This window comes from Manihot esculenta, chromosome 3 (assembly GCF_001659605.2).
Source record: "Manihot esculenta cultivar AM560-2 chromosome 3, M.esculenta_v8, whole genome shotgun sequence".
Taxonomy (NCBI): Eukaryota; Viridiplantae; Streptophyta; class Magnoliopsida; order Malpighiales; family Euphorbiaceae; genus Manihot; species Manihot esculenta.
In genome coordinates, this window is record NC_035163.2 from 31,537,119 (window position 1) to 31,557,257 (window position 20,139).

The following is a 20,139-nucleotide window of genomic DNA, read 5'->3' on the forward strand; positions in this document are numbered from 1 at the left end:
ACTGTTCTGTCCCAGGACATCATCTTAATTGATGTTTGCAAAATTTTTAATTATTAATCACTTTACGGCAAAACCTCCCGAAAGACCAACAACAACAAACTGAAACAAAATCAACAGTGAGAAGATCGATGGACTAGCAAGCCTTAATCTTAACAGTGTTATTTGACTATTATAAAATAAAGGGCGTGTTCTGTAATGAAGCATTAAACGAAGACTAGAAAATCTTAACAAAAAATAGAAAATAAAATAAAATACCATGAAATGGAATAAAGGACATTTTAGACAATTCACAAAAATCGCGAGTCAACCCTGGCGACTAGCGTCTGCTTTTAGAATTTAGACCATGAAATGCTGCCTCTAATTGCATAGCAGACCTCAAGAACTTTCCTGCTCCTCTTCTCTTCTCATACTTAACATCCCCTCTCTCCGTCTCCCCTCTCCACTCTCCTCTTTCTTCCACTATGGATTCTGACCCACAATTTCCCTACAACGAGTCCAGCGAAGCCTTTGCTTTGAGCGGTAGGATTATGCTAACTGCCATTGTTATCATCTTATTTATTGTAATTTTGATGGTTTGTCTCCACCTCTACGCCCGCTGGTACCTCCTCCGTGCTCGACGCCGCCAGATTCGCAGCGCACGGAACCGCCGTACTAATCTTATATTTTATATTGACCCTTCCAATCCCACCGCCAGTAATGCCACCATCCCCTCTCGTGGTTTGGATGCTGCAGTTCTTACATCATTGCCTGTATTTGTTTATTCATCCAAGACCCACCCGGATTCCATTGAGTGTGCCGTTTGCTTATCTGAATTCGAAGAGAATGAAACGGGTCGCACTTTACCCAAATGCAACCACAGCTTCCACATCGAGTGCATTGACATGTGGTTCCATTCTCACTCCACTTGCCCCCTCTGCCGCTCCCCTGTTGAACCCGTACCGGAAAAGTCCGCCCAGTTAGATTCGTCAGTGGATGTTATTGAACTTGGTTCCAGCTCCGGTTTGTGCGCCACATGTCAGCACGAGGGAGACCATGTGGGTGCATCTACCTCGTCCTTTGGGGGTCGAAGGAAACCAGCGGAGATGCTGGGAGTGACGATAGAAGTACCCAGAAGAAACGTAAATTTCGAAGACGAGGCAGTCACCGAGTCTCCAGCTTATAGATCGCCGATGAGTCGTATGTTGTCTTTTAGGAGGATTCTGAGCAGAGAAAGAAGAGGTAATGCATCTCCTTGTTCAGTGAACCAAGCGAGTTACGGTGGGTCAGTGAGCGAGTCAGACCTGGAAAACGGCAGAGACGAAAACCAGCGTAAAGTGGGCTCGGTGATGTGAGTAAGGTGTGACGTGGTGCTGTATACGACGTTGAATGAGAAACGTTTGGGTACTGTCAGCTTTACGTAGACTCGACTGGAGGGGACGAGAAAATTATTTAGATGAGAGCGATTTGATGTGCAAGTGGGAGGGGGAGGGGGCCTCCCTTGTAGATACATCGCCGCCTTGGCCCTTGGGTTACTTTGTTTGACTTTGACCCGTGTATAATTCCCTACTCAATTTAATTTTTGATTCCCATTTACAGTGGATGACTTTTAAGTCGTGTTATCGGAAATATTATTTTTTTTAATATATCTTTAGGTAATTCACTTTTTTTTTTTAATAAAGAGAATGATGGATGTTGGAACTTGCATTTCTAGAGTTTAATTATAAGATAATCTAAATGTCGTACCAATAAATATTTTAATAATTACGAAATTTATTTTGATATAAAATTATTAAATGCTAACAATCACATTCATATTGTTCTTGTTTTGTTGCGGCATAACTTTTTGCCTTATATACATAAGACAATTTTTATTTAACACGGATAAAGAAAAATGATTGAAAAAAAAAAACAAAACCGCTATAACATATAATTCTGTTTTTGTTTTGAAAAAAATAATTTGTAATGCGGTTGAAATAAACTTGTGTTGTAATTAATCAATCCGTAAGAAAAAGAATATAAGGTGATTAGCGCTTACAACAGTCACTCTTACATTCAAGTTACTTGAATAAGTATGAGAGAAAACCTCTTACACTCAAGTTAGTAAGTATAAGAGAAAAGCGAGAGTATTGTAATGCTCGCAATTCAAGAATAGTTATGTAAGAATTGCATGTTTTTATTTCTGTGATTATTAGTTCTTATACTGTAAGAATTTAATATTAATTATAGTATTTCTGGAAATCTGATAATAATGTAGTCGAATCGTAGCCATGGAGCTTTATCCTATAGGTGAGAGGGCAAGTCTTAACAAAGAGCCAAACTGAGATCGACCAAAAGTGTCTAGATCTTCTTTTTTTTCAATGGGACTGAGCATCATCTGATCAAACTCTTGCCATGTAGTCCTATTTTCGAATGTCAACACATGTCCTTCTTTAGATGATTATTGTGTAATATCAGAAACCCCTCGCTAGTCTTCGATTCTTTAAATTCGAAGGTAACGGTAGTCCTCACAATTTGGGGCATATGGCTTGTTTCGATTAGCCTTTCATACTCGCGTTGCTTTACCTGTTCTTGCCCATAAATGGCATTTGCCTTGTGGCTATGAAATTCCGGTCACGGTATGACTTGGGATTTTTATTAACCAGGACTAACACCTGGTCGTTAGTCTTGCAGATATCCTCCTAAGTCAGTTTTTATTCGAGCTGAGCGCGTGCTATCCTCGCTTTTTTCTTACTTGTCCTGGTGACCACCCCGTTCAAAATCTTGTCCATCTTCTAGCCAAAATTGATCTGAGTGATATGGTAACACCCTGGCTTTCTCTTGCCTTAACCAGTCTTGGTGAGCTTTCGGGCATTTTTCAACTCTAACAAGCTTTTGGGCATTATCTGGCCCTGGTAGGCTCCTCGTCATCTTTTAGACCTGGCGGGCTTCCAAGCTCTTTCTAGACCTGACGAGCTTCCGAGCATTATCTAGTCCTAGTAGACTTCTAAGCACTTTCCAACCCTAATGAGCCTTCGACCATTTTCTTTCTTGTAACTTCATTCGCTCATGTAGCAGCTTGTCCTGCCTTCGCCGATCGTCAAATGGCCTTCTTCCTTTAAAAAGTTTTGGATTTGAGGGAGTGGTTGTAAGAGTAACGACAAATGCCTTGGAGACTTTCTATGAAATGGGACAAATGCTCGGTCGCGTGACCTCACTCATTCCTGCCTTGTGGCCTAGATATAGAATGTCTTGCTTAGTAGGATTGGCCCCTAGATGGCCTTGTGGTCTTTTAGTGGGACTAACATCCGAATGACCTTGTTGTAATACCCGGCTAGACTCCGGTATCGGAATTCCTACCGTCCGGTGGAATTCCGAATGTCGGAGACCTCTAGAAGGGTAAAATCATGTTTTCATAAAATGTTTTATTATATTTTATGGTTTTAAGCAAGAAAGAAATTGAGTTTTGAATGAAAAAGACTATGGAGGCATTTCCAGGTTCGGCCGCCGAACATTGGATGGTTTAGGGGGGCAAGTTAGGCTTCTGAAAGTTTCAAAGGTTCGGCCGCCGAACCTCATGTTCGGCCGCCGAACTTGCATGAGTTTTGGAGGCACTTTAGGCTGCCGAAAGGTGGTCTGGCAGCCCCTATATAAGAGCTCCATGGCCAAAACGGGCAAGTTTTCTCTCCATTTTCGGCCACGGTGAGTTCTTGCTCTCCCATGGTTCGTTTTTTATGATTTTCCTCCGATCTTTCATGTTTTAACAAGTTTTACCTTGGTTTGAAGATTTTTGAGCAAAGGAGCAAGTTTTGGAGCTTGGAGACCAAAGAGTTGAAATGTCTCCCATCTCCGAGTTGGATCACGTATCCTCTCGTTCTTCAAGAGGTAAGAGTAGATCCATAGTTCCTTTCATGTTTTAAGTAAGTTTTATGAAGTTTCTTGGGGTAGAATGCATGTGTAGGTTTATGTTGAGTTTTTGGTTAAATGTTTGTTTATGAGCAATGTATGTTGGATATGCATGTTTGATATGTTGTAGATGGGGTTTAGGATAGTTTGAAGCCCCTAGGAACTTGTATGCTTGAGTATGCATGTTGTAGAATAGGAAAATGTATGATTGATTGAGTGGGAGGGGTTTATGCATGAGGAAGGCTGAGTTTCTGCCCTTTGGGAAGAACTCAGGTTCGGTAGCCGAAGGGACTTTCGGCCGCCGAACCTGCCTGTGGTAGCATGTATCGGCTGCCGAACCCTGCCCCCGAAAGTGGACTTTCGGCTATGGAAGGGAGTTTCGGCCGCCAAAGGTGCCGCAGAACATGCATGAGTTTCGTCTCTGGAAGGAACCTTCGGCCGCCGAAAGTGCCGCCGAAGGTGCATGACTTTCTAAGCCTGGAGGGCCTTTCGACCGCCGAACCTGCCACCGAAAGTGCCTTGTTCAGCCCTCCTTTGCATGATTTCTATGATTGTTTTAAGGTGTTTTAGGGGCTTTTTGGGGAGTATTTTAGAGTCATGTTTATGGATGTTTGGTCCCTCATTTGAGTCCACCTGTGTAGGTTTGGACCCGAGAAACCGAGGCCTTCAGCAGTGAGATAACTGCTTCAGAGTCATTAGAGCTTCAGCCAGAGGTGAGTGGAATAACTCTTCATGTTTCAAAGCAAATAAATAAATTTGAGCATGATACATGCATCACGTATGCCATGAGATATATTAGGTTGCTTGCATTAGAATTCACGAATATGTTGCATTGCATAATATGTTGTTGATGCGGATGGATATTGGATGATCCATAGCCCTCGATCTATGATGTGATGATATGTTATGTACGGTACGGAATGAAAGACCAGTGGGACCCATTCTACGTTCGCTGGCACCATGTAAGAGAAAGACCAGGACCCATTCTACGTTCTGGCACTTTGGAATGTTATGTTTAAGTGAAAGACCAGGACCCATTCTACGTTCTGGCACTATGGAATTATGTAGAGGGCTATTGGTGACAATACCATCCTTGATGTGATTTGTTTGTGATATGCTGCATTTCATGAAAGCATGAAATTTAAAATGAATGTTTATTTATTCTGCTCACTGGGCTTTATAGCTCACCCCTCTCCCTTAACCCCCAGATTTGCAAGTACAGGGTAGACCAGGAGGTCAGCAGGAGTAGAGTCATGTTTTATGTAATAGTTAGCTGTGGACATGAATATGATGTAATGTAAAAGTATAGTATAGAAATGTAATGTATTGATGCTTATGGAAGTTTAGAGTTGTGCTTGACCATAGTATGTTGTTAATCCCTCTCTAGTACATGATCTTAAATGTTTAATGATAATTATTGTGAACCAAGCTTAATGTATGTTATGTTACCCCATTGGAGTATTTGATGAGGACTCCAGTGCGAGGTTTTATGTTATGATTTGTGCCTGCACAGGTTAAGCTTGGTGAAAGAATGAATGAATGAATGAATGAAAGAAAGAAAGAATGAATGATTAAATGAGAAAGTTTTAAATTTTTATGTAATTGTTGATCATGTATGGGATTAAACAGGTATATAGGATGAATGTTTGGCTTGCTACGGGTCCCGGCGGCCTTAAGCCGATCTGGATCCTAGCGCCGATAGCGGTCCGATTTTCGGGTCGTTACACTTGTGGCCTAGCATGAGATACCTTGTTATGTCAAACCGATGCCCGGATGGCCTTGTGATCTTTTAGTGGACTAACACTCGGATGGCCTTGTTATGTGGGACCAATGCCCGAATGGCCTTGCGGCTTTTTAGTGGGACAAATACTTAGATGGTCTTATGGCCTTGTTATGCAGGACTGAAGTCCAAATGGCTTTGTGGCCTTGTTATGTGGAACCGATGACCAATGTCCGAATGGTCTTGTGGCCTTGTTATACAGGCCCGACGCCCGGATGGACTTGTGGCCTTTTAGTGAGACTAACATCAGGATGGCCTTGTGGCCTTATTATGCGAGACTGACACTCAGATGGCCTTATAGCCTTTTAGTGGGGTTAACGTCCGGATGGCTTTGTAGCCTTATTATGCGGGACCGACGCCTGACTGGCTTTGTACCCTTTTAGTGAGACTAACACCCGGATGGCCTAGCGGATTTCAGCCTTGTGGCCTCATATGAGATGCCTTGTTACGTAGGACCGATGTCCGAATGGCCTTGTAGCCTTTTAGTGGAACTAACACCCAGATGGCCTGATGGATTCTCGCCTTGTTACATCGATTATCGCTTGTTACATCGATTATTTTAAGAACTAAGTCTCCTACATCAAAGACACGTGACTTGGCTCTACTGCTGAATTGCATTTCTTCAGAACTTCCTGAGATCTCGGGCTGCTTGCATGCGCTTTGTAATACCTGGCTAGACGCCGGCATCAGAATTCTTACTTTCCAGCGGAATCTCCATTGGAATATGGAATTCGAGGATGTCGGAGGTTCCTAGAAAGGTAAAAGAAAGGTTTTCTCAAATGTTTTTAAGTGTTTTAAGGTTTTGAATGAGAAAGGAATTGAGTTTTGAAAAGGAAAAATTTAAGGAGGCAAATGCAAGGTTCGGCTGCCGAAGGTGAAGTTCGGCCGCAGAACATTGCATGATTTTGCATGCAGTTTTGGCCGCCGAAGGAGAGGCGGTTGGCCACCTATAAAAGCCCTTTGACCGGAAATGGAGGGTGTTTGAGCTCTCTGTTTTTGGTCAAAGGTAGGTTTTGTTTCCCTTGGGATGTTTTCATGAGATGTCTTCAAATCTTGCATGTTTTAATGTGTTTAAACTTGGTTTTTAGAGTTTTTGAGCAAAGAAGGCAAGTTTGAGGAACTTGGAGACTTTGGCTCGTTTTCCACCACATCTCCACGTTGGGACCATCGATCCTCTCGGTCTTCAAGAGGTAAGCATGGATCCTCACCTCCCCTTATGTTTAAAGCATGTTTTAAAGAGTTTAAGAGAGTTTTATGGGATGGTTTTTAGTAGATCTATAAGTTGAGCATATGTTGAGCATATGTGATTTGATGATGTTTGATGTTGTTTTTGGGGTTTGAACTAGTTGTTAGGCCCCTATATGCTTAGTATATGGTTTATGTAATTGGTGAGAGTTGGCAGGCATGATATGGGTGTGTTTTTGGTTTTTGGAGGCTAGAAGCATGAGTTTGGAACAGGTTTTGCCTGTCTGAGAAACTCAGGTTCGGCCGCCGAAGCAAGGTTCGGTCGCCGAACCCCTTAGGGAGGCTGTTTTGGCCGCCTAACCTTGCCCCCGAAAGTTGAAAATTTCGTCTCTGGAGGGTAGGTTCGGCCGCCGAACATGCCGCCGAAGGTGGGTGATTTTTGGCTTTGGAAGGTCTTTCAGCCCCCGAACCTTGCCCCCGAAAGTTTGGACTTTCGGATCTGGAAGGGACTTTCGGCCGCCGAAGGTGCCGCCGAAAGTGCCCGAGTTTCGTCTCTGGAGAGGGTGTTCGGCCGCCAAACCTGCCTCCGAAGGTGCCTTGTCCAGCCTTTCTTTGCCCATTTTTCCATGCATGCTTATGATGTTTTAGGGGGTTTTTGGGGAGTTGTTTATGAGTTGTTTAGAGTATGTTTGGTCCTCATTTGAGTCCACCTGTGTAGGTGCGGCCCCGAGGAACCAAGGAGGCCCACAGAGTTAGAGTTACAGAGATTGTTCAGCAGTTGATCAGAGGTGAGTGGAACTAAACTAAATCCTTTAATATGATAAATCAAATGCCTAAAGCATATTCATGCATCATGATTATATGGCATAGGTTGATTGTACTAGTGTCACGAATATGATGCATTGCATTATTTACTGTTGATGTGGATGAACCAAGGCGACCTCAATAGCCCAAGATCTGTTATGTAATGAAAATCCTGTGTGAGCTCCTTTGGGGGCCGGGCACTGACAGAGGGAGTTTTGAGGTCATGTCCAATCCGTAATGTGAAATGTTTGTGATGTGGCGCACTTCATGAAAGCATATAATTAATGAACTGTTTTATTGTTCTACTCACTGGGCTCTAGTAGCTCACCCCTCCCTCACCCCCAGTTTTGCAGGGCCAGAGTTAGCTATGGAAAGTCAGAGTCAGCAGAGTTATGAGTATGAGTTGGCTATGGTTTTGTTATGTAATAGAGTAGTGGATATGATGTAAAATAAAGGACTAGTATGTAATGAAATGTATAGATATATAATGTCATGTAATGGATAGAGTTGTGCTTTGCCCTAGTGTATGGTTAATCCCTTGTTATGCATGATCTTTATTGAATGTTTCTTGATGAGAAATGTGTTGAACCAAGCCTGATGTATAATATGCTGACCCATCTAAAGCATATGAGGAGAGCTCTAGTATGTGGTTCTATGTTTACAAACATAGTGTATGCAGGTCAAGCTTGGTAAATAGCAGGAAAGTTTTTTTTCAGTTTTTATTTTTATGTTTGATCATGTATGAGATTTATCAGGTACACAGAGTTCATATTAGGCTCGCTACGGGTCCCGGCGGCCTTAAGCGAATCTGGATCCTAGCGCCGGTAGCGGTTCGGTTTTCGGGTCGTTACACGCTTGACATCGATCACACCTTTGGATAAGTTCTTTTGCATCCTGTATTATCATGGGCCAGTAGTATCTTTATCTAAATGCATTCTGGGGGATCGTTTGAGCTCCTCCATAATTTTCACGATTACCTTCATGAATGTCTTTAACGATTTATCGACCCTCATCTTCTATTGCGCATCATAACCTTAATTGAGTTGAGGATTTCCTGTACAACCGACCATTAATTAATACATATTTAAAGAATTTCTTTATTACCTGTTTAGCGGATCCTTCATCGGTTGGCTGATCATTCTGTGTCAAAAACATATACACAGATATCATTCACGATTCTCCTTCCTCTGTCGTCGCAATTTTAGTCAGAAAATCGGCTTTTTCGTTATCACCTCTAGCCACCTGGTGAACTTCGCAGTTGCCCTTATTGGTAATAACTTTAGCAGCAGCTCATGAATCGCTGACCATTTCGAGAGAGAAAAGAAAAAATTTTTCTTTTTAAGAGAAGGGGGATAAGATAATAGTTTTAGTCCAAATGAATAGAGAGAATTAAATAGATTTTCCGACAATGAAACCGAATAATGCGGTCAGAATGAAACTGTGTTGTAATTGGTCAATTTCGCAAGAAAAAAATGTGAGGTGATTGGCGTCTACGACAACCACTTAAATGCTCAAATCAGTAAATTAAAGAAAAAGGCGAGAGTATTGTAATGTTTGGAACTCAGGAGTAGTTATATAAGAATTGTGTACCTTTATCTTTATAATCATTAGTTTTTATACTGTAAAAAAATAAAGTTAATTATAGTATTTCTTGAAAATTCGGCAATGATGTGGCAGACTCGTTGATAAAGGATCTCGTCAGCTAATTGATCGAGAATCCCGTGATTACAGACGTAACGGAGATCTATTGTATTGTAACCATTAACACTAACTTCCTATGGAGGCTTACCCTGTAGTTGGAAAGGCGAGTTTTGACGAAAAATCGAAATGAGATTAACTTGAAGTGTTTAAATTTTCTTTTTTATCGATTGAATTGAGTATAATCTGATTAGACTCTTACTACGTGATTCTCTTTTTAAATGTTAGCCCATACTCTTTTTTAAGTGGTTATTGTGTAATATCAATTTAAAAATTATTTTTTAAAAAAACTATTTAAAAGAATAAAATTATAATTATACGCATACGCAAGCGCATCGAGCAAATCACAGTATTAAACGTAAATATTTATTGAAAGGAGAGACGTTGGAGACTTGGAAAAGGCTTGTCTACTTCTGTAATTTGTTACTCGATTGGAATCTCAACTTGAAACTTCATATAATTAAATAAAAATGGATTTAAAGCCAAAAAAAAAGAGAACATATTACATTATTTTTACCTATTATTATATTTAACCCTCCCATATTGAAATGTGCGCAATGATCGCATTCATTTTATAGTCCGACGTCGAAAGAATCCGTCCATCGAAAACTAAATGAATAAATTAGTCAAAAGTAGTGATATATGCTAAAATTCATCGTATCAAATTGCTCATGAAGCCCTCTTGTGCTGAGCTTTTTTATAGCCTTTTAAATGCAATCCTATTTGGATTGTTCAAAAGAAGAAAAAAAAAAAAATGAAGCTCATGAAGCCATTACTCTGTGAATATCTTCGGTTAGTCAACAAGACTGCAACTATAGCTCATAATAAAAAGCCCTTTCCAGATTCATTTAGACAAGCCCAATACAAAGACGCTAATAATTGCCCAATGAAATGCTTTCTAAATTGAGAACGTAAACATCTTGGGAGTTGATGGTAAGTAGATTGATATTACATTCTCCGAGTCTTTCAGCATAGAAGTTGAATTGCCTCAGCAATGGAGGATGAAAGGAAAACTTGCTAACAGCTTCTGTGTCACCTTGTAGAATGCAAGTCTATTGGTTCAACCATTGGACATATCGTATCCTCTTACTCTCAGGAGTGCGCCTTACACTGGCTGACCTTCCCAACCTTGACAGATGTTTTGCGGTTACTTTGTGATGGCAGCACTGTTGATTCACCTTCTGATGATGAATTGATGAGTGGGGATGTTAGTAAGCTAAACTTATCTCTTGAACGCTTCTCATATCCTTTTAAATATAGGCGATTTAACTCTCTTTTTTGGCAATTGAAACTTCATTCTCTTGTCGTGGCTGAGTAGCCGGATATAAAATGGATTCACTGCTGTGTAACAAATGGACTCACCGGCTACTCCACTTTTCTCCAAATCAACGTCCCCATTATTCACCTAAAATTAGAAATTTAGTTGAATAGTACTGATAAACATCTATTTAGTAGACGATTCAAGCAAAATTGCTGAAAAAAAATTATCTCTCTTAAAACAACTCATTTTACTTTAAGCTAACCAACCCTTTTTACTTTAGCTAACCAATCACGCTATTTTTTTAACAAAAAGAAGAAAAAAAAAACCAAGCTAGGCAAAATTAAAATGTATCAAAGGACTTACCAACTGAAGAAGTGCAGAGAATATTCGAGCCACGTCATGCTTTTTTTGTCCCTCCACAATATCAACAAAGGACATGATATTATCACGGTTAGCTTCAAAAGATAATTTGTCAAGAATTCTTTCACCATAGGCATGAATATTAAAAGGGGAGCGTGCATCCTATCAGAGACAAAAATTTCCTTCAATCTAAAAGAGTAAAAAGGTGTACAACTTAAAAAGCGCAGAAGAAAATAAGATGTATAGCTATAATTGATCAAAATTAAAGTTCAGATTTAAGTGAGGGAATCAAAAAGCTCTAATTACCTGTTCTTCCAAATTGTGCTCAATTTTCTGTTTCCACATTGAAACTCGAGTAGCCATTTCAGTCTGTTTATCAGTTTCAGCTATGTCAGCAAGGAGAGCGTCCTACGTGATAAAATTATCAGTGAGCTTTCACACTCCCATAATAACCAAGCAAAAGAAATGCAGTGTGAATGGACATCGTGAAGTTAATTGAAGTGTTAGATTAGATTGCATTTGAGAATTTTTTTTGATTAAATATATTAAAATATATCTAAACTCTAGCAAAATACCAAACAAATTTATACTTACTAGGTGAAAGCGACAAAGATCTTCTAAGCTTGCTTGAGAACTCGGCTCTTCATATCGAAAAGCTTCATTGGCATCAAATTGAGTAGAGCTATCGTCAAACTGCAGAAGATCAATCAATAAGCAACTTCAGGTATTCCTTATACTATCATATGTAAACTTTAATAAAGACACAAACCTACAAACCTTTTCATTTTGAGATAAATCTTCATCCATATACATACTTTTTGACATCTCATCAGGCTGCTCAAAATCTGAAATTTCATCGTCGTGTTCGATACCTTTATTTGTATTATTAGCATCACCAAAAGTCTCATTAGAGTTGTTACATTCGTCACTAAGGGATTGCCTTAGCTGCAATAGTAACATCAAGCATCATACAACAATCACAAAACAAACTTCAAGTTCAGGTAATACAATTTTGAAGAAATCAGTACCTTTTCATATAAAGGAGGAGAATGGGAGTTGCTTCCATATCCTTTATGTCGTGCTTTCCATATTTCTATGAATTCAGGATTGATAGTACCATGCATCATTGCAAGAGGAAACTGAGTAGTTATAGAGGTCTGCTTGGCAAAATTTACTCCATTCCTTCCGTAAGGTTTTACTGCTTGTTAAGAAAATCCAAGACAAGTGATTATTAGATGCACAAAGAAATTATAATGCAACCAAAATAAATAAGAGAGATAAGTTCTTTAAAAACCTTTTCTAAAAGGTTTCACTTTTAGGTTCCCAGGTTCATGGGGATTTAAGGGTTTCCATGGATCATAGTTGACATCGTCATCTTCTGAATCTTCCAAGTTCCCAGGTTCTGAATATCCATCCTCCATATCAAATTCATGGTTACTATCTTCATAATTATCATAAGCATCGGCCATAGGAGGTTTTTTGAGATTTTCATCAAGGTTCTTTCCAAGTGATGATCTGCGTGCAGTTCCCCCTGAACGTCTTGTGGGGGACTGAAAGCTCTTGCAAGTTGAGCTTCCCCTATAAATACTATTTGGTACTTTTCCAGTTTCATCACCCTTTAAAAAATCATCCACTACCACGGAATCACATGGGTTTAAAAGAATAAAATTCCTATAGAGATCATTGGTGGCTAACTGCAAGAATGCAGAAAAAGACAAGTTTTTAAGATCAAGCAGATAGAAAATTCATCAATATAGAAAAGGTGCAAACATAAGTCATACCAGGTATGATTCTAATTCTCCGCCATCACCGCTGGTATCCAAGCAATCACCTTCAAGGACAACAAGGTTTGCTGGTGGTTTCACAAAATGATAGAAAGAAGCATCTTTACTAGTTGAATCATCTAAGGAATTCCTTGCTTCCACTGCAGTATAATGAACACTTTAGCTGATATTTGCACTATAGCATCAATATATAGAGTGCAGTATTTAAACACACCAGAGATATCATCTAAGCACCAAAATTGATCATTTTCTTCATCAGAAACTGCATGGGAACAACTTTGCTCAGGCTGAACTGATGTGCCCTCTGATTGCTCCGGCCTATTCAAAATGCATAAAATCAAAAGGATTGCATAGTTGGCATAGTGGCTCGCAATAAATGGGCAAGCTAATGTAAAAGTAAACCAAATTCAAGATAGCTATATCCACAAACTAAACCTTATGAAATGAAATTGTTGACAAAACAAGAATAACTTATGGGTGTGTAGGGACATAATGCATTCTAAGATATATATAACAAATTGTCAGCTTTATGCTTTACATATCAGATATAATAAATTTTTGAAAATTAAAAGTCACCAACACAATGACAGAATTAAAAGTTACATATATGCACTCTCACCAATTATTCTACAATTAAATGCAAAAAGATGTGACCTTTTACTAATTGAACAAGTCCTCTAAAATCTATATCCAGTGACTTAGAGATAGAAATTAATTTTTTACAAAGAAAATTTGCTTTGTTAGTCCAATTAGAACTTAACCACCATAAAGAAATGATAAAAATTGAAGAGGAAATAACCTCTTTTGAGAAATAAACTCCAAAGCATGCAACACCAGGGTATGTAAATACTCCACCTTCCTGCTATACACCTGAACAGAACCTTGAAGCAGCAAAGCAGCTACATTCCCCAAAATAAACAGCAATTAATTAACAAGAAAACAGAAAAGAAAAGAATTTATTAACATAAAAGCACAAAGAACCTGACCTTCAGCAAAATTTACAGAGGCGTCAGTGTTATAGTCTTCGGTGGCCTAATTTCACCTGAGCAAATCTTCAACAGGTAGTCTTCGAGCTTTGAAGCGAGATCTACCTCCCAGTTGGCTCCTAGGTCTCTCTCTGCCTGGACAGTGTGGATATTGTTTGAAGGCGTTTCTCTGTTAGTCATTTTCAAATCGGTTTTGGCAGAGTGTGTTGGGGTTCCAATTGTAAGTTATAACCCTAGGATTTGGGACTCAATTAGAAAGAGTAGAAAAGGAATGGCAGAATAATGGAGTAGAGAGGTAGGGCTTATGGTGTGATTGGTTACCGGGAAAACTGAAGAGAAAGTTTGGATTTGTGGTAATGGCAATGAGATTTCACCAGGAAGAAAGAGAGAAGAGAGCGAGAAGTTCAAAAGTTTGGATTGTCTGGTTTCCCGCTGGGCATCTCGCCCTTTGAAAGTTTTATTAGTAAATATATTTTGAGTAAAATTACCTTTTAATCTCTAAAATTTTTATACTTATTCTAATTTACTAAAATAGTAAAGTTATATTTAACATTTTAAAATAATAAAATAAGTTTTTCAACCCCATTAAAATTGTGAAGAACTTTTTTTTTTGCTAGAAACAAATTAGAATTTTTAACATATTGATAATATTTGTTCTATATATTACATAATATTAATATTGTAAATGAAAATTAAAGTTTATGTAGGCAATAAATATTGTGATTTAAACTGATATTTTTCAATAATATATATCAATATTATGCTTAACTGTAAATTTATGAAATAACATAAGATAATTTAGTTATAGCATTACACAATATTTATTTAATATATTTTTGTTTTGTTAAATATAAAATTTAAGTTGTTTGATTTCAAAAAAAAAAAAATTAAGTTGTTGAGCTATTTTGTTAATAAAATAAAATATTATAAACCTAATTATTTTAAATTAAAAATATAATAAAAATAATAAATTAAAATATTTAATTTTAAAAATATATAAATTAACTCAATATATATAAATATCCACAAAAATTAAAATATCCAAATTACAACTCGATTCATATTAATAAAATTTATTTTAAATCTAATTAAAAATTAATATAAAATAACTAAACTTAATTGTTAAACCCGAACAAAATCCAAACAGTTAAGTTTTATATATTTTAATTAATAATTTATATAAAAAATAATTTTTATTAATAAATTTTATTTAAAAATTAAATATTTTTAAAAAATATTTAAATTTTAATTTTTAAATAAAAATATATTAAAAAATTATAAATATTATTGTAAAGTATATATTTTTATATTAAATTAATTATTTATATAAAAATAATATTTTACCCATTATTTTAACTGTAATTACTTTTAAATTTTATACGAATTAAAGATTAAAGTAATTTATGTATATTTATTTTATTTTTTTATAAATGTGATTAATTTTACTTTTATAGAATCTACAAAATATATGGTAGGTACATATGACTAATTTTTAATTTTTTAAAAAATGAAAAATGAAAAATAAAAATAAAAATAAAAAATTTGAATTGAAATATTACTTTCTTAATAATAATATTGATACAAAAAATTGAATTAGTATTATATTCAAACAAACTACTAAAATAAAAGGAGATAAAAAAGTTAAAATTTAGGATGTGTAATTAGAAATGGTATAACCGATTGAGTATTTTTAAGTAGTCAATATGATCTATTTTAATTTGATAAATTTTAATTTGATAAATTCTAATAAAATAGGTTTAGTTAGTTATAATTAAATTTAGAATAACATGAATTCGAATTGAATTTTGCAGTCGTAGCAGCACAAATATAAAAAAAAATTAAATAGCTGCTAGTATGGAGATGCTTTGACTCATCCGAATTATAAATGACAGAGACATAAACATTTTAGTAAAATGGCAGTTACCTGTCACTAAATGACAAAAAATAAATAAATAAATAAATAAAAGGTGATTTTTTTTTACAATAATATTTATAAAATTTTTATATAATTTTATTTAAAAATTAAAATTTGATTTTTAAAAAAATATTAATTTTTTAAATAAAAATTATTAATAAATAATATTTTTTATACAAATTATTAATTAAAATATATAAAATTAAATGGTTCAAATTTTATTGATGTAATAATAATTAAATTTGAAATGATTTTGGACAATTTATATTAATTGTTAATTGAATTTGAGACCGATACAAATATTTTAATTTTTGTTGATATTTTATGTTTATAGTTTATAAATAATTAAAAATAAAATGTTATTTGTTGATTAATCAATAAAAATTAATAAAAAATATGCAAATTTAATGAAATATTTAAGTTAATCTAATATAATTATTTAAATAAATTTATTAATTTAGATTGGTTGAATTTTAGATGGGCGAGGAAGCGGCTAATCGAATTGTATAAGCTTTCGGTTTGTCTTTTTCTCTGTTTGCTGCCAACATCTTGGCCCCTTTTCGAATGTTTAGCCTTATTCATGACAAGATTGTTTTGCTTTCTCTCATGTAGTTAGGGTTTCAAATTTCTTTGGGCCAATACGCTTAGTTTTGAGTTTGGATTTTTGCTCTTTGTTGGGCTTAAAATTTTATGTTTATGAAGGCTTTAAGACTTCAGTTTTGTAGGTAGGTTTTGTATTTTGTGCTTTCAAGCATTTTTTTCAATGAATATTATCCTTAAGAAAAAAACTCCACTAATTACTGATACAAGCTATGGAGTTTAGTGTTCTGGATTCAATAAACAGTGAAAGAACCTATCTCTATTTTTAAAACTCTGGATATATGTTTTTAATTAGATATCTATTTATTTAATTAAATAAAATAAGTGCATTAGTAATTTATAGTGACACAGCTTAACAGTACTTATGGAAAATAATGATAATATTTTCAATAAACTAATAATATGTATTTTGATTTGTAATATTAAAAAAATGGCTAATAAGGTTAAGAATTAAAAAAAAAAATTCTGCAATTCTTAAGAATTTAAATTTCTGATTTCCAAGGAAAAATACTAATAAAACAAGTATTTTTATAGTGTTAAAGCGTCTAATTGTGTGATTTTTTTAAAAGAATAATTCATATTTTTGAATTAATGTAAAAAGAGAGTTTAGATTTAAAATTTAGCTATTATACTTATAGAAAGTATCACACTAAATGAACATGTGAGTATTACTTCGAATGCAATAGAAAGAAAATTCAAATTTTGGTGTGAGATTTGATAATTTGATATCCATGAAGAGGTAGAGATTAGGTGTAAATCATTAAGTTTAGTCTGATTCAAAACTCTTTTATTTATTTTTTTCTTATTTCCACCCTACTATAGTGCTACCTGTTACTATCAGATAGAGTTGTATGTATAGACGTACCTGTATTTTCACCATAGTCAGACGACCACTTAATTTCCTTTCGTCGCTCGTACTGATAGCGTCATGGCATAACTTGGCCTGCTCCCCTACTACTTTCCATCATGTCAGATGAGTTGAGTCTTTCTTGGATGAGCCCGAACCCTGATTAATCTGGCCTGCTCTGAATTAGGTTGCATGCTAATAGGCTAACTCGCGTAATGTCCTCTAATAAGTTTTGGACTTTAACTCTCTTATAAAGATTCTACTGTAGACCGAATGTTAATGGTTCAGCGATCTTCAAAATTAAGAAAAAAATTTTTAAAAAAGATGATATGTAATGAAATTTTTTCTTTTAGTAATTAGTTAGAAAAAAAACACATGTAAGTGTTTTTAAGTCGGCACTAAATGGCTAACTCGTGTAATGGCTTTAGGTTTTGAACTTGACTCCCTTATAAAAATTTTACTGCATACGCATGTTAATGGTTTAGCGATTTTCAAAATAAAAAAAATATATGATATATAATGAATTTTTTTTAGTAATTAGTTAAAAAAACACATGTAAGTGTTTTTAAGTTGGCACTAATAGCTAATTCATGTTTTTGATAGATTTTGGATTTGACTCTCTTATCAAAATTTATGTTTACGGCCATCAATCCTCAAAATTAAAAAAAAATTAATGATATGTAATGAAATTTTTTCTTTTTAGTAATTAGTTAGAAAAAAACACATGCAAGTGTTTTTAAGTTGGCATGGAGCAAGCACCCACCAACAAACATAAATTATATACATATAACAATTAACATTTGTTGTCCCCCTCCTTGTCTATTCCTTGATCATGCCAGGAGTATAAGGAACGCCTGTGGCCGGAATCCAAAGGTCTCCATCGATGAATTTAGCGGCGGTGAAATCCGCAGCTTCCTCTGGAGTGACCTTCTTGATACCCTTCCATGTCACTCTTTTGGTGGTATCAGCACCAGGTCCTCTATTTTCGAACTCAGAGTAAGAGCAAGTGTCGAGACCAACGCTACCCATCCATGGCATCCAACCCTCTGGGTGGATCAAATCATCAATTTCAGACTGCATGATAATGGTCCTTGAGAACTGCCTCCATGGACGACCAAGATAGGCTGCGTTGCGGAATCGCAGACGGAAGTAGGCTGGGTCGGCTGAGATGGTGCAGTTTTGGATGACGAAACCAGTGGCTTCACGTGAGTTATTCCTTCCTTGAGCAGTTATGATGCATCTCTGGCTTTCTAATGGCTTCCTAACCACAAGTTTGCAATTCTGGTAAACGGCGGCTGCGTCACCGAAGATGAAATCAATGGTGCCGGTGATAGTGCAGTCACGATAGAATTGGCGGTAGGTGTGGGAATAAAGGGTGTCTTGGTAGCCATCCATTTGGCAATTATAGAAGATAGACATATCAGATTGTACCTTCAGTGCTACGGCTTGGTGTCCAATGGCTCCTGCAGAGTTCTCAAATCCAATGTCCTTGGCAATGAAGTGGTTTCCACTGATCGCTGTAATAATCGAAAATAACTTAGAATTTGTCGAGTATAATGACTCTTTTTTTGATATTGCTGTGGAGAGAATTAATACTTACAGACTGTTGCTGTTTTGAATGTCTGGACGCCACCAGCATAGCTGAGACTTCCGGTGATCTTTGTCTTATTAGCACCATCTCCGATCATCATGACATGGGTCATGCTCCTTGAGATGGTGACTTGCTCCTCGTAGATTCCTTCCTTGATGTAGACAACAAAGGTTGTGTTGCTCTTCTTGGGGATATTCTTGACAGCTTCATTAATAGTCTTGAACTGGCCACTTCCATCCTGAGCAACAGTAATATCAGCCTTGATTGTTGCTGCAGTTTCGGCGAGGAGTCTCTGCTTTTCTGTTGTCACCCATGAAGGTAAACCTTTGTCATTTAAGAGCCTACGGCCTGTGAATTCTGCAAGGTTCAAATCCCTGATGATATCAGCGAGGCCAGAGACCATAGCAAGTCCATTACTAGTAAGTTGGCTAGAAAGGGTCAAGATTTCCTTCATTTTCTGCCCAGCAGGACCAGTGGTGTTCTCGAATCCATCCAAGCAAGTTTGCTGGTAAGTTATGGTGGCACTGAGCCAAATTTTGAGGTTATCCACGTACTCATGCAGTTTACTTGCATCAAAATCTCCAACCTCTTTAAAAGAAGTCTTCAGATCATCAATTGCATCATCCATTAGCTCTTTGCAATCATCAAGAGCCTGCTTCGCCATTGGGTCTTTTGCAACTTCTTGCAACGTTTCGGACTTCTTGATGGCTTCATTAAGAGAATCAATGGCAGCCTGGAAACCTGCCTGAACAAGCTTTTGAGGGTCGCTGGTGTTACTTGCAGCTTTGCTAAGACTTGTCTCGCAGGTTTCTCTATAATCTGTTGGTTGGCAAATAGCCACGATGGACTTGGAGGAGGTGGATATCTCGCCAGTAGCGCCGGATTCTTCAGAGGAACTACCATTGACCCCAACCGCCACTGCAACTACCATAGCAACCAGGATAATTGATGAGACGCCAATAACGGCAATCTTTTTCTTCTTTTTTGCTGATTCTTCGGCTTGATCATACCCATTACTCATCTTGAAAAGATATGAGACAAGGTAATGAAGGAAAAAAGAATTGTGGGGGCAATATATGTATATCTACAGAGCTCCTGGGGCTCGCCTGAAGGAGTAGTTATTCTATATTGCCCCCAGGGCTCTGGATTGAGAGATCGATTACATGACTCATATATAAGGAGGGAGGGAGGGAGCAGAAGGAAGACAAGAATAGTAAAATTAAAAATAGAGGGAGAGAGAAACAGTTAATTCTGTTAGGAAATGGAAGGTCAAGAGAGACCATGACCAATATAGACATGCAGATGCCTTTGTTCGGGGATCAGAGAGGACCAATGCTGTTTAATTAGGAGCACCACAAGCACAACATATGCACAATAGGAAAAAAAAAACAAAGAATTACGCCCCTAGCAATAATATTCACTAATAATGCTAAAAAAAACTCTCCTAAAAAGAATAAGTGATGAAAC

The 20,139-nt window shown here is 36.7% G+C and overlaps 2 protein-coding genes and 1 pseudogene across 2 annotated transcripts; 1 reads left to right on the forward strand and 2 right to left on the reverse strand.

Annotated features, from left to right (window-relative positions):
- The first annotated feature begins 370 nt into the window (after positions 1 to 370).
- On the forward strand, positions 371 to 1,683 carry LOC110610459 (RING-H2 finger protein ATL2). Its single transcript, XM_021750387.2, has one exon. The coding sequence runs from the start codon at positions 462 to 464 to the stop codon at positions 1,329 to 1,331; it is 870 nt and encodes a 289-aa protein (XP_021606079.1). The 5' UTR covers positions 371 to 461; the 3' UTR covers positions 1,332 to 1,683.
- Positions 1,684 to 10,070: 8,387 nt separating this feature from the next.
- On the reverse strand, positions 10,071 to 14,158 carry LOC110611026 (annotated as a pseudogene).
- Positions 14,159 to 17,762: 3,604 nt separating this feature from the next.
- On the reverse strand, positions 17,763 to 20,117 carry LOC110611132 (putative pectinesterase/pectinesterase inhibitor 28). Its single transcript, XM_021751274.2, has 2 exons — positions 18,682 to 20,117; positions 17,763 to 18,598 (listed from the first exon to the last, which is right to left on the reverse strand). The coding sequence occupies exons 1-2, from the start codon at positions 19,691 to 19,693 to the stop codon at positions 17,901 to 17,903; spliced, it is 1,710 nt and encodes a 569-aa protein (XP_021606966.1). The 5' UTR covers positions 19,694 to 20,117; the 3' UTR covers positions 17,763 to 17,900.
- Between the last annotated feature and the right edge of the window lie 22 nt (positions 20,118 to 20,139).